This window comes from Maniola hyperantus, chromosome 1 (assembly GCF_902806685.2).
Source record: "Maniola hyperantus chromosome 1, iAphHyp1.2, whole genome shotgun sequence".
Classification (NCBI taxonomy): domain Eukaryota; kingdom Metazoa; phylum Arthropoda; class Insecta; order Lepidoptera; family Nymphalidae; genus Maniola; species Maniola hyperantus.
Window position 1 is genome coordinate 17,316,406 of NC_048536.1, and position 14,363 is coordinate 17,330,768.

Consider the following 14,363-nt stretch of genomic DNA (forward strand, 5'->3'; position numbering starts at 1 on the left):
TAGTATACATGGGCATTGCGTAAGTGTGCGTGCATGTCGGACCAATCAGTCGCGAGCAAGCGCTCGCAAACGCACACATTTACTGTACCTTACTAATACCGATACGACTAAAACACAAGCACGAGTCGAAAGAAAGAAAGAAAATGCATTTATTTGTAGTTAGTACACAGATAAAAACAAAGTACAAATGTAACATTTTCATCTGTGACACCACCCCAAATGGGCGTACAGCTCAGCATAATGTCCTGCATCATATGCGTTAACACACATAAGATGCAGGACGCTGATTTTCAGCTGTGATGTCACTCGCCCTTGTGAAATGCAATAACTGTGAAAAGCGGTGATATTATAATGATGATGAATTATAATTCTTCTTCTTCTTCTTATTCTCCTCCTCCCCCTCCTTCTTCTTCTTCTTCTTCTTCTTCTCCTTCTCCTTCTTCTCTTGTTTGTTGGCTTTTTGTAGTGCCAGACCAGCACAATGCACTTTGCAATTTTATAATTCTGTGGTGAAGCACAACTCACATCGCCGGAGAGTTTGAGCACGTGCAGCTGCGAGGAGATGTGCGGCACCGCGGCCGCCGTGTCTCTCGTGCTCAGCGGGAGAAGTTTGGCGTAAGGGCCCGCCATCTTGCCGGCGAACTTGTTGTCTTTGCCTGTCTCCGCGTTGATGCATATTATGCGTTCCCCTGTGAACCAACTCTACCAAAATGAGGACTGTGTAGACTTCAAACAATACGGTATTTGACTATGTCAAAAATAAATTATTTCTCAGTGATTATTAAATATAGTGTCTTCCAAAATACGTAAATTCCACATCCTTTGTTAGTTTTATATGTGACAACTATTTAAATTATCGATTAAACTAAAAAAAGCACGTCAAATGATTGTGACGTCGCATACCGGCATTTCATAGAATTTCGCATACTAAGCGCGCGTTTTGACGTTTGATACAAAGTTACTGATTTGACTAGTAATTGTCAAATACCGGATTGTATTGCAGAGGATATGATAACCCTACTATACTTTATCCACGTAGAGAAGTTAGTATAGGGTTCTCTCTGTTACGTAATCCCATGCAAATGACAGTGACAAAATCTCAGTGGGCGTTAACCATTTCGAGTGACCAACCAATCAATAAACATGTTTTCAAAAAAAACCGGCCAAGTGCGAGTCAGGCTCGCGCACCGTATTCCGTACTACAGACGTATTTTTTCGACATTTTGCACGATAATTCAAAAACTATGATGCATAAAAATAAATAAAAATCTGTTTTAGAATGCACAGGTGCCCTTTCATATGATACCCCACATGATACAGTTATTCTTACTTCGAAAATTGAAAATAATTAATTATTAGTTCATGACCACAATTTAATTTTTTTTGTGCGATCTAACCACAAATTCATGGTTTTCAGATTTTTCCCCTAATGTCTGCTATAAGACCTATCTACCTGCCAAATTTCATGATTCTAGGTCAACGGGAAGTGCCCTGTAGATTTCTTGACAGACCGACAAACAGACAGACATACAACAAAGTGATCCTATAAGGGTTCCGTTTTTCGTTGAGGTACGGAACCCTAAAAACATTCCAAATTCGTGAATGATGGCAGTCATCAACATCCGAACTTAACTAATGCCTGGATCAAATGCGATGATAAGCAAATGATTCTGACATTTCCATCCTGCATCCGCAAACGCGGATGTGAACGTCTAATAATCCGTATCCGATGTCAAAATATGGGCATCAGCAACAACCCTGGTCTGGAGCTCGCTCCACGTACCGATGGTGTACTTGTCGGAGAACAGCACGAGACTGAAGACGCGCATGGCGTCGCCCACTCGCATGAGGAAGCAATCCGCCAGCCCGCGTCCCAGCTCCGTGTATCTTATCAAATTCAACTTGTAATCTTCTGTTATCTGTAGGAAAAAATCAGAATAATGCCTGCTAAAAAGCGGCAATTTGCAGTGATACTTAGCCTATTGATTGAGAGTTATTTGGGGGTTTAGAAACTATCGAATCTTTTCGAAGTGTTGTGCGTTTCAAGCAATTTGATGATGTGTCAGGATCAGGGTTGGAAAACAGAGTAAAGTAAAAGAAAAACATTTTTGTTTAAAACTGTTTAAATACCTACTTAATTTAAAACATTTGGGTTAACTGTAACTGGTGACTGGTAACACTTTCACAAAAATTGGATCAAAACCGTTTGAGATGTGATTGACGTACAAAAAGTAAGACCAATATGTAAGTGAGTAAGTAAATTCATAAGGATGACAAAGTACATAGGGTAGGTATAAAAGCTAGCTATATTTTCATGTACTCACTTGAAAGATAAAAATATGCCCAGCAGACATTGCAGCAGCGACCACCTCTCTCCCCGTTGGTGAGAACACAACCTTAGAGACGATCTGATTGGTCAGACACATGCGGCTGATCTTCTTCAAGCCCTCGATTGGCTTGAATGTGAATAGACCCATGCCGTAGTTCCTGCCCACTTCGCCGAAGATGATGAGCAGCGGGTCGACAGGACTAGCTTCGAATGAGAGGTCCTCTCCGTTCACGTATTTATGAAGGACCTGATTGGTTGAGCGATATTGTGAAATGGTGGTACAGTACGTGGCCGAAAGTGATGAACATCGTCATTTAGAAAGAGACAGTCGGGTTATTTCGACTTCGTAGAGCGTTATCTCTATCGCACGAAATACTAAAAGTCACTATTAGTAGCTGTACAACAATTGTGATTTGCTTCTTCGATATTTATTTTTATTCTTTGTATAAAGTACACCAATTGTTAGGGTTTCATACCTCAAAAGGAAAAAGTAACCCTTAGGATCAATTTGTTATGTCTGTAAAGGGTACTTCCTTGACCTAGAATCATCTTTGACAGGTATATATAGGTCTTTTAGCACAAGTAAAGGAATAAATCACAAAACCGTGAATTTGTGGTTACATCGCAAAAAAAAATTAAAATGTGTTCATGAACAAATGATAGTTTCAACTTTCTTTTACAAAAATGCACCTATAAGTCCCGCAAATTGCTAATGCGTGTGGCAGCCATTTTAGTGACGTCAGCACTAGAAGTTTCGAGCTAATGGCATATTTTTACTTAAATATACGTCAAATGACGTCAAAATGACGTCATTTCGATGTTAATGAGACATGGTTCCAGCGCAATAGCAATTGGCGGGACTTATACTTACCAATGTTGAGGACTCTACTTCGTAAATGCACACGGTACCAGTATCGCTGATCGCAGCGAGGTATTTGTGGTCCGGTGCGATTAATTGAATCTTCTTTATATTTCTGGAAGTTAAATAAATAAATAAATGTTCTTTTATTTGGGACCATAGCACAACCTCAAGAGCCTCAATAGCTCAACCGGTAAAGGAGTGGACTGAAAACCGAAAGGTCGACGGTTCAAACCCCGCCCGTTGCACTATTGTCGTACCTACTCCTAGCAAGCCTGACGCTTAGTTGGAGAGGAAATGGGAAAATTAGTCATGTAACATGGCCAATATTCTTTAAAAAAAAAAAACACAGTACACAGTACAAAACACATAAACATACAGACAAAAGATCGGAAACATTTAGTATTAAATTGTAATCAAGTAAATCTTTTAAAATCTGTAAAATCGAATCCATTCAAATTTCAAACAGTGCTACGCCGTAGCCGCTCGTAGCCGTGTATCCGTAGCAAAACAAATTTTAATGCTACGTCGCGTAGCTACGGATAGCGGATTGTTTGAGATCATTAGTCCACTTAAAAGGAGTCTTCTAACGCTACTTTTTCTGGTGCCAAGCACCGTGAAACCCCACTGACCTCTGTTTGAAAGTGAACAACTGCACATCAACAGTGTCCTCACTGTCACCAGCCAGCCTGTACACGAAGCCCCGCTCCGTGTACACGACCGCCACGTCCGACGACGGGTTGCTGATCAGCCGCACCACATAGTCCTCTGCCGTGTTCTGCCACGCCACTACCCACTTGTTCTCAGCCTTCTTCAGGCTCTGGAGAAATATAAGACCTACTTAATAAGCTTTTGATAGCATGAAATACCTACATTATAAGTGGGATGATTATTTATTTATTGTGCATCAAACACAAAAAAAAAACCGGCCAAGTGCGAGTCAGGCTCGCGCACCCAGGCTTCCGTACTACAGGTAGTATTTTCTCGACATTTTGCACGATAATTCAAAACTATGATGCATACAATTGAAAAAAATATCTGTTTTAAAATGCACAGGTCAAGCTCTTTCATATGATACCCCACTTGATATTAATTATCTTAGTTTGAAAATTGAAAATACTAATTATTAGTTTATGACCACAATTTAATTTTTTTTGTGTGATGTAACCACAAATTCACGGTTTTCAGATTTTTCCCCGATTGTCTGCTATAAGACCTACCTACCTGCCAAATTTCATGATTCTAGGTCAACGGGAAGTACCCTGTAGGTTTCTTGACAGACAGACAGACAGACAACAAAGTGATCCTATAAGGGTTCCGTTTTTCCTTTTGAGGTACGGAACCCTAAAAAACATTAATGGTGTGCAAAAGAACAGCTTACCAGCGCGCGGCGCGGGCGCGGTGGTCGCTACGTCACTCGCTCCATACAATCAAACTTGAAGTATTTTTGTAGAAACGTCTAGAAACTAATACTTATCTAGACAAGCTTATTCCCGCGACTTCGTTAGAGGGGATAAGTTTTCAAAAATCCTTTTTTAGCGGATGCCTACGTCATAATAGCTATTTGCATGTAAAATTTCAGACTGATCCGTCTAGTAGTTTGAGCTGTGCGTTGATTAATTAGTCAGCCAGTCAGTCCCCTTTTCCTTTTACATAATACTAGCTTATGCTCGCGACTTCGACCGCGTGGACTACACAATTTCAAAACCCTATTTCACCCCCTTAGGAGTTGAATTTTCAAAAATCCTTTCCTAGCGGATGCCTACGTCATAATAGCTATCTGCATGCCAAATTTCAGCCCGATCCGTCCAGTAGTTTGAGCTGTGCGTTGATAGATCAGTCAGTCAGTCATTCAGTCAGTCAGTCAGTCAGTCACCTTTTCCTTTTATATATATAGATTTAGATGTCTGTTGCCAGACTTCCGTATTCCACTTAACCTGAATTTTTGATGTTTGGTACAGAGATTGCTTACATCCTGAGGATGGTCATAGACTTTTGTCCCGGAAAATTAGAGCACTCACAGGATTTTCGAAAAACCGAAACTTCCGCGGGCATAGTCTAGTTTATGATAAAAATGCTCACCCGAATACGCTTATCTGGCCCGTAGATGAGAAACCCGTTATGAAAGGAACACATGCAAGGCTTACGAAATCCCTTTAAATTTCCCGACCACTCCAAATTGGTCACCATACCTATCCCATCTGACACCAACTGAAAGTTAACAAGTAACAATATAGGATTATTGAGAAGTATGTGGTAAAAAAAAGCTGTGATAGCCTAGCGGTTAGGCCGCCGTCAGCCTTCTAATCGGAGGTCGGAGGTTCGATCCCGGACACGCACCTCTAACTTTTCGGAGTTACCTATGTGCGTTTTAAACAATTAAATATAACTTGATTTAACGGTGAAGGAAAACATCGTGAGAAAACCTCCATAATGATCCTTCTCATCTTTCCTTCCTTCTCAGGAATTTGTTGTCAATCCGTCCCTTGAATAACCACATACTGCATCATCATCATGATCGCCGTCTCACTACAGAGCACGGGTCTCTCTCTCAGAGTGAGAAGGGTTTTGGCCATAGTCTACCACGCTGGCCATGTGCAGATTGGTAGATTTCACATACCTTTGAGAACATTATGGAGAACTCACAGGCATGCAAGTTTCCTCACGATGTCCCCGGATGTGCCCGGGATCAAATCCCCGACCTCCGATAAGAAGGCGGACGTCCTAACCACTAGGCTATCACAGCTTACCAAACAGATACATCTAATAAAATATATCTCACGAACACTGTATAGATTAGACTTTTCATCGATAGCATACAGCTGCCCCTCGTTGCTCCAGCACACGGCCACGAGCTTGGAGTCCGAGATTTCCCCGTCGGGCGCCTCCTCCTTGCTACGCTTCATCGTCAGGCAACGCTTGAAGCACTGCGCCACCTCCCACACAATCAGGCCTTCGCCCCAGCATTGGCATATTAGCATGTGGCTACGACTTGCCCTAAAAAAATAACTCACAACTCAAATCATTTATTGAATTGGGTATTATTTGATACTTAGATATACTTATACTGAATTTGCAATACAATGATGTAGGTAGTGGTGCTGTGCGTGTTGCCAATGATGCCATATTGATCCGAGACATCATCATCTATGGGCCTTATAAGAAAGCTCAGAGTCTCTCAGCAGGCGATGGAGAGAACTATGCTTGGATTATTTATTTATTTATTTATAGTGGACATGAGTTCTCTGTCTTTGTGGACCGTTTTCAGTATCTTAGTGTTCGGTGTAAAGCTAAGTTATCTTTGTAATGGAATTTAAAAAATAATAATCTTACATGTAGATTTGATCTCGTCGCACCACACTCGTGGGTATGGATAGGAGGCGCTGATTGGTGCGCCAGCTCCACACGGATATCAGGTAGTTAGGGAAGCCGCTGAACCCGGCGATTAGGTCCGATTCCATCATACACAGCCCTTTGTAGCGGTTCACATCTAAATCTGATTAAAGGAATCATCATCATCATGATCAACCCATCGCCGGCTCACTACAGAGGACGGGTCTCCTCTCAGAGCGAGAAGGGTTTTGTCCATAGTCTACCACGCTGGCCAAGTGCGGATTAGCAGACTTCACACACCTTTGAGAACATTATGGAACTCTCAGGCATGCAGGTTTCCTCACGATTCCTTCACCGTTAAAGCAAGTGGTATTTTAATTACCATACTTAAAAACGCACATTACTCCGAAAAGTTAGAGGTGCGTGCCGGGATCGTACCTCCGACCTCCTCCGGCTTATAACTTGGTAGTCAGAACACCCGACCACAAGGCGGTGCGGCAGCGGAAATGGTGCATGTGTGGGGCCGCGGGGCGTGTGTAGCTCAGTGTGGAGCGGTTGCAGTTGTGCGTGTCTCACGCGTGTGTGGAGCGGTTGTGGCGCATGATATGAAAATGAATGAAATGAAAATGAAATGAAATGAAATGAAAATCTTTTTTTATTTATTCGTATAAACTTTTACAAGTGTTTACGAATAGTCGGATGCATCTACCACTGGTTCGGAATGCCGTTCCTGCCGAGAAGAACCAGCAAGAAACTCGGCGGTTGCTCTTTTCAAATATTTGATATAGGTACAAGATTATGCCATGTATAAAATAGTATTTGCAGTGTTGTGCGTTGCTGGAACGAGCTGCAGGTCAAATCCACGCTCTTTTATCATTTAGATAATCTTCAATTGTGTAATATGCTTTTTTCAGGAGCATATTTTTAATAGATTTTTTAAACTTGTGCAAAGGTAAGTCCAAAATAGTTTGCGGGGTTTTATTATAAAAGGTAATACCAATACCCACAAATGACTTTTGGACTTTCCTGAGGCGGAAGGCAGGAGCTGCAAGTTTGTCTCTGTTTCATATGCATGTGTGGAGTGGGTATGACAAGTGTGAAGCACGTGTGTGTGTGTGAAGCAGTCGTGGCGCCCGTGTAACGCGTGCGTGGAGCAGTTGTGGCGCGTGTGTAGAACAGTTGAGGCGCGTGCGTAGAGCGGTTGTGTCGCATGTGTATGAATCGATTATGGTCCATGTGAGCGCAAGCGGCGCATGTGTAGCGTATGCTGTGCGTGTGTGGCGCGTGTGTAGAGCGGTTGTGGCACGTGTGCTACGCGTGTGTGTCTACACTCTACGTGCACAACGCTAGGTTCTACGTCTTGAATTCTATTGAAACTGGGATTATATAATTTTAATTTATGTAAGAAGAACTTACCTTTCAATTCCGCCATGATGGTGAATGACGGATAATTGACAATGAAAATTCTAGGATTCTTTCTCTTTTCCGCGAACGCGAAAATAGTAGATTTATGTCCTAAAATAGATAATTATTAAAACTTAATTAAAACAACTTAATTTAGAGCCTCAATAGCTCAACCGGTATAGGAGTGGACTGAAAACCGAAAGGTCGACGGTTCAAACCCCGCCCGTTGCACTATTGTCGTACCTACTCCTAGCACAAGCCTGACGCTTAATTGGAGAGGAAAGGCGAATATTAGTCATTTAATATGGCTAATATTCTTTTTAAAAAAAATCAAATTGTCAAATCTATCTTAGATAATATCTATTTTTTCATTTCAAAAATTAGTTAGATTGAAAAAACAAATTCAGTTCAGTAAATATCGTCAACCGAAAGACGATACAAAGTAGGTACGGCGCAACAACCATCAATAGCGAGCGAACGTGTGCTATGATTGGCTGAGATATTTTCACACCAATCAAAACTGTAAGACATCGGCTTAACTTATAAAATTTGTGGTACTAAGTAGTACTGACCCGTTGGACTGACGACCTTAAGAAGATAGCGGGAAGTGGGTGGATGAGGAAGGCGGAGGATTGTGTGTGGTGGCGTGCTCTTGGGAACGCCTATGTCCAGCAGTGGACGCAAAAAGGCTGATTGATTGATTGAAGTAGTACTGTACACTATCGTTTGGGGTGTCGGCCTCAGTAAATATATATTTTTTTTTCAAATTCTTAATTAATTTTGATTAGGTATTTCGATTAAAGAAATTATACTTAAGTAAAAACTGTTAACTGCCGAAGTACCTGCAATAACATCGACGCCATCCCCAGTAGTTTCACCATTAGCGACATAGACCAACTCAGTCTTGGCTTTCAGGTGAAGGAATATGATGTAAATATCGTGAGCGATCGCCAACACGTCTCTACCTACGAAACTTATAAAATCGAGCCTTTGTGGAATTGCCCATCTGAAAAAAAATTGTTGTTTAATCTATGCAACCCTGGTAATGGGCAGCCATTTTTAGGGTTCTTGCTCGTTTTTATAGGTACGCAACCCTTCGTGCGAGTCCGATTCGCACTTGGCCGGTTTTCTTAAAGTACGATTGCAGGCATTGAAAGTGCGCGACAGGTTGAAATGGCAATCGGGGAAGGAATGCCCCGCTCACCCGCACAGCCCCCGCGCTGACCCGAGCGCGGGTGACGTGCGGGCTTCCCTCCACCTCATACCCCATTTGCCATCTCTACCTGACGCGGACTATTTATATTATATTCTGTTGACCGTTTGTTTCGATCTGTGGTTTCGATGCAGTAAACGCGAAGGACTTTTTTTTAAAATGTGTTCCTGCCTTTTTCCTCCGACATGTCGGTCGGAGACTGTTCTAGCTACTGTGCTACGAGAAGGACTAGCAGCTAGCTTCTCAAGTAAGGAACACATTCCATTTGCGTTGGTTCTTTCAGGCACGCCGCACGATCATTTTGGATCAGTCCGAAATCATGGACAAATCCCTTGATTTCAGACGTAGATAGAATAATCGCTAGATTTAAGTACCTACCTACTGTGTAACCGCGTATGAGATAGCGATAGCACGACGTAACGATGAATAACACGACAATTATTACCATTGTTTAGTAGTCAATATCTGTATAAACCGATCAACAATATTTGTATTAAACGTTTTTTATGAGAAAACAAGTAAATAACTCACGAGAAATACAATTATTACGCCACGAATTCTCAGTTTGTTTCGCAACTAAAGTTGCATGCCTTGTATGTACTTAAGTTGTATGTATTCTTGAAAAAAGCCAGTTACACGATAAGGGACAAAAAATAGGTTAGCTGCGTCTTTGTTTATCACATTAGTAGCTTTATCTGTGCTCTCTTTTTAGTGTGAATGAGAAAGCAAACGTTCCTGTATCTACCTTTATTACTCTATCTACGATTTCAGACGTTCGATCACCGACGTTTGAAGATGGTATGGAGATGGTAGGTACTTATTGATTTGCCCATACCCATCCCATACCTCAGCCATGTAGGTACCCACCTTACTTTAGGGTCATACGCGTCCTCCTCTTCTAAATCACCTACATTTTCAGTGCTGTCAACCATTACGAAGTATAGATAGCCGTACGGCTTTCTTTTACTTATTTAATATAACAATAATTAATAAGTAACTAGGTACTTAACTAAATGATAAAGATATTTTTAATTTTATATTAATTCTTTGATAGTAGGTATTGATAGTAAACAATAATTTGACAAGAATACGTTGCATAGCAACAAAATAGCTACCAGAGGCGACCAGCATCACCCGACACAGTGCTTCTGTGAATTTCCCGTGTATGAATGGTATGAAGGTACTCCGTGCACACTCCATAGGATATATTTTTACCCTTTTTAGGGTTCCGTACCTCAAAAGGAACACGTATAGGATAACTTTGTTGTCTGTCTGTCTGTCAAGAAACCCACAGGGTAGGTACTTCCCGTTGACTTAGAATCATGAAATTTGGCAGGTAGGTAGGTCTTATAACAGACATAAGGAGAAAAATCTGAACACAGTGAATTTAGGGTTACATCTCACAAAAAAACTTAAATTGTGGTCATGAACTAATAATTAGGTAAGTAGTATTTTCAATTTTCGAAGTAAGATAACGTTTAAACTATCGTGAGTGATTTCCATTATACATAATATCCCGGCTTTACTCAAGTGTTTAGTCGACGTTAGCCCGACTAGTTCCGAACCCATCCGGGGACCTTTATCAAGGGAGTCAGTTCGCGCACGCGTCGCGGTTGTGACTGCGAGCTGCGCGTGCCGCTGCCCGTACAGCCCATTGTAAACACGTGAGTAAGGCCGGGACAGATATTATGAATAATGAAGTAAGATAACTAGATACCTATATCAAGTATCACATGAAAGAGCTTTACTTGTGCATTCTAAAACAGATTTTTATTTATTTTTATGCATCCTAGTTTTTGAGTTATCGTGCAAAATGTCGAAAAAATACGAGTTAGGACGGAACCCTCGGTGCGCGAGCCTGACTCGCAGTTGGCCAGTTTTTTGTTGGGTTCTAAAGTGATAGTGATAATAAACTTTATAATAGAATTGATTCGTTAAATTTTACGCAGATCTAGGTTATGGTTTTATCATAGTTTTAGGTTGTATGTAAAATGTATAGGCATAGTGAACACTACAAGCGTCACAAATGATTCTTAACAATGATTTGAAATAGTATCTTATACGGTAGTGGTATTCTTGCTGAATTTATTTCTCAAACAGAAATTTAGTAAATTGTTTAACATATTACTTTATTTCCAAATCTAACATGGTCATGTAACGGAACGTTCTAGTCAGCTGTCATTGTCAAAACACAAAATAATCTCAATCTCAAAGTCAAATGTCAAAAACGAAGCAATGGAAGTGGAGTACTTATCGAAAATAAATTGATTATTGTTATAAATTATTCATTTATATCATAGGAAATGTTAGCAGGGTCCGATTTAGTTACGATCTATGTGTATATTCGATAAAAATGTGAACTGTGCCAGTGATTGAAGCCCTCAAAATGTAAGGCAGTGTTATTGCGTTTTTTTGTGTTTATATATCAAGGATGACACATAAAGGAGTGTATTATTCGTCGTCCTAGCACATCCCCGGTGTTTAAGCAGGATCTGGTTATTATTCCACACTAATTCAACGCAGCTCTTGCCTTGTGACCTCCCCCACCCAGTTAGGTATAAAAACAAATAAGTACACTGTAGAGTGTAGGTACCTATAGGTCATGTAATAATTGCTTGTTATCATAAAGTATAGCCCGTACCTATTCTTCAATTTAATCACTAAAGCTGCAAGGTATAAAAAGAAGTTAGGTCTTGAAAACCCAACTTATACATAGCTGGGTTTTCTTTTTGTTGTTTTGTCTTAAAACTGCTCTAACTGCATTCAATTTGGTTTTGAATAATAAACATACTGCTTAAACACTGGCAATATTTTTAAATCTAAGTTTTTAACAGATGTTTGGGATGATGCCCAAATATGCACTAAGTGTAAAGTAGGCTCTACACTCGCGGCGCGAACGGCCGCCAAAGCCCGCGACAACTGCGAATCACGAGTGTAGCTGATGTTGGTCACGCCTTCGTGTTCGCGCTTCGCGCCTTTCCCCGATCAGTGTCGGTTTTTTGGTACACGACAAAGGGTTCGTCCATAGTCACAAACAAGACTGTGAAGATTTGCGAGTGTGGAATGACACAGTTCACGCGTGGATCGCGGCGCGACTTCACGTGCGAGTGTAGAGCCGGCTTAACAAACAAATGAATGAATGTGGTGTTGATATGCCCATAAGAGTGTGCAAGTGTGACACCTGTTTTTTTTTTTTAAATACTTTTTAAGTTTCTATTGCGTGTTCTTATAACACTTCACTGATTTAAATTATTTAACTATTTATTTAGATGCTAAAATAAGTCTATTTTATACAACTGCCCGAAAATAGAAGTGTAATGTTTTCATGGTCCATGTATGTATGTGAGTTTCTGTATTCCACCATAACTTCTAAATGCCTGATCAGATTTTGATGTATGGGGTATCGTTAGAATCCTTTCTGATGACCTCCCTGGTGCAGTGGTAAGCGCTGTGGTCTTATTAGTGGGAGGTCCCGGGTTCGATTCCTGGCAGGGATTTGGAATTTTACAATTTCTAAATTTCTGGTCTGGTTTGGTGGGAGGCTTCAAAGGTTAAAACAAATGATATTTTTATTCTTAAAAACACATAACTCCGAAAAGTTAGAGGTGCGTGCCCGGGATTGAACCCTCGATCTCCGATTGGAAGGCGGACGTCCTAACCACTAGGCTACCACAGCTTGTGTTTCCAACCGCAGTTGAGTTTTGTAAAAACTTTAAAAATGACTTGTTGTAGGAACGACACCGGATCCCTGGATCCGGTGGCAGAGAGATGGAACTCCTCATCCATAGACTTTGCGGAGATCACCATGGACCGCAACTTCGCGCTGCTCCTGGTGTCCCTGGTCTCCGCCATGCTGTGGGTGGTGTACATCACATACTACAACAGCCGAGTCCTGGGGTACATACTCACCAGGCTCATCAACAGGTTTTACTTCCAAGATGAAAATTTTAAAATAGGTATGATACTACAAAATTTTTTTGTAATAAAGATACAAACAGCTTTTACAATAATTTTATTATTGAGTAGATTATTATCACACTAATATTATAAAGGCGAAAGTGTATGTGTATGTGTGTGTGTGTGTGTGTGTGTGTGTGTGTGCGTGTGTGTGTGTGTGTGTGTGTGTGTGTGTGTTACTCTTTCACGCAACTACTAATGGACGGATTTGACTGGAATGGAGATAGGTTATACCTTGACTTAACACATAAGCTAAAATCTTCATTATTAAATTAGTAGTAATTACTTTGTATGTGCTGGAGTTAAAATACCACTGGAAGTACTTAACCAAATCTTAATGAACTTTATTGGATTGTATGCATAAGCCCATTTGTTACTGCAACCTATATTGTTCTGTTAGCCTGTTTGGCTGACAATTCTTTTGGCTAAATGTGTGTGTGTCTAAAAAATAAAAATGGATATATATTATTATATGTTTGTTTCTCAAAATAACCTTTCCTTTGTGTTTTGTTTTTTATTATATGAATTTGAACCATATTATGTCAAAGTAAATAAAGCTGAGTTTAGATCATTATCAAAAAGATTTCACACTTCTGCTTCACTCCCCTCCACAAGTATTTACTGTGTTGTGTCAAAGACTAATAAGAAAATTGTTTGCAGGTTCATTTACACTGAATGCTCTGTCCGGTAAGATAATGTTCTGTGATATAGTCTACATAAACTACGACTACACTCTACGCATTCAAGATGGCTACCTCATATTCCGGTGGTGGCGTTCTTATGTTCCCAAAGATGTCTCAGAAGGTGAGTGAATGACCATAACCGCAGTGCTTAAGAGCCAAAACGACAAAAACAAATGTATCTAAATATTATTGTGTGTTGTACAGGGTTTGTTGTAGAATAGAGTAGCATGTTAGATGCCAGAGAAGATTTCCATGTTTTGTTTCTAATTTCAACCTTATGTGAAAAAATAAAGCTGATTTTCAATTATCTAAAAGATAGGTCCACTTGCACAAGGACACTGGTGATTTAGCTAAATTTTTTTATGCTGTCACTTTTTGGTAATTGGATTATGGTCTTGCCAAAAAGTGACAGCATTACAAACCAAATCAGTTTAACTGTTTCTATGCAAGTGGGTCTTAGGTATAGGCATAATGTAGACTCATCATCATACTTTACTATAATACATCTGGTTTTTTTACGAGACATTTCACCGCGATTAATAGCCTCATCTGGTGACAGAAGGGCTGGCTCATTTTTAGCGCAAC

The 14,363-nt window shown here is 40.4% G+C and overlaps 2 protein-coding genes across 2 annotated transcripts in view; one reads left to right on the top strand and one right to left on the bottom strand.

Annotated features, from left to right (window-relative positions):
• LOC117996926 (cilia- and flagella-associated protein 43) overlaps positions 1-10,082 on the bottom strand; it is a 31,186-nt gene extending 21,104 nt beyond the window's left edge. The window contains exons 1-11 of the mRNA XM_034985105.2: positions 10,006-10,082; positions 8,768-8,931; positions 7,938-8,036; positions 6,522-6,684; positions 5,975-6,185; positions 5,271-5,399; positions 3,821-4,008; positions 3,201-3,303; positions 2,325-2,576; positions 1,784-1,919; positions 526-689 (exon numbers count right to left, since the gene is read on the bottom strand). Coding sequence (XP_034840996.1) covers positions 526-689; positions 1,784-1,919; positions 2,325-2,576; positions 3,201-3,303; positions 3,821-4,008; positions 5,271-5,399; positions 5,975-6,185; positions 6,522-6,684; positions 7,938-8,036; positions 8,768-8,931; positions 10,006-10,070 — 1,674 coding nt within the window. The 5' untranslated portion in view covers positions 10,071-10,082. The remainder of the gene's footprint in view (positions 1-525; positions 690-1,783; positions 1,920-2,324; positions 2,577-3,200; positions 3,304-3,820; positions 4,009-5,270; positions 5,400-5,974; positions 6,186-6,521; positions 6,685-7,937; positions 8,037-8,767; positions 8,932-10,005) is intronic.
• Positions 10,083-11,361: 1,279 nt separating this feature from the next.
• The window catches only part of tweek (transmembrane protein KIAA1109 homolog tweek), an 81,337-nt gene continuing 78,335 nt past the window's right edge, over positions 11,362-14,363 (top strand). Inside the window, exons 1-3 of the mRNA XM_069500347.1 lie at positions 11,362-11,526; positions 12,871-13,094; positions 13,756-13,899. Of these exons, the coding sequence (XP_069356448.1) occupies positions 11,525-11,526; positions 12,871-13,094; positions 13,756-13,899 (370 nt within the window). The 5' untranslated portion in view covers positions 11,362-11,524. The remainder of the gene's footprint in view (positions 11,527-12,870; positions 13,095-13,755; positions 13,900-14,363) is intronic.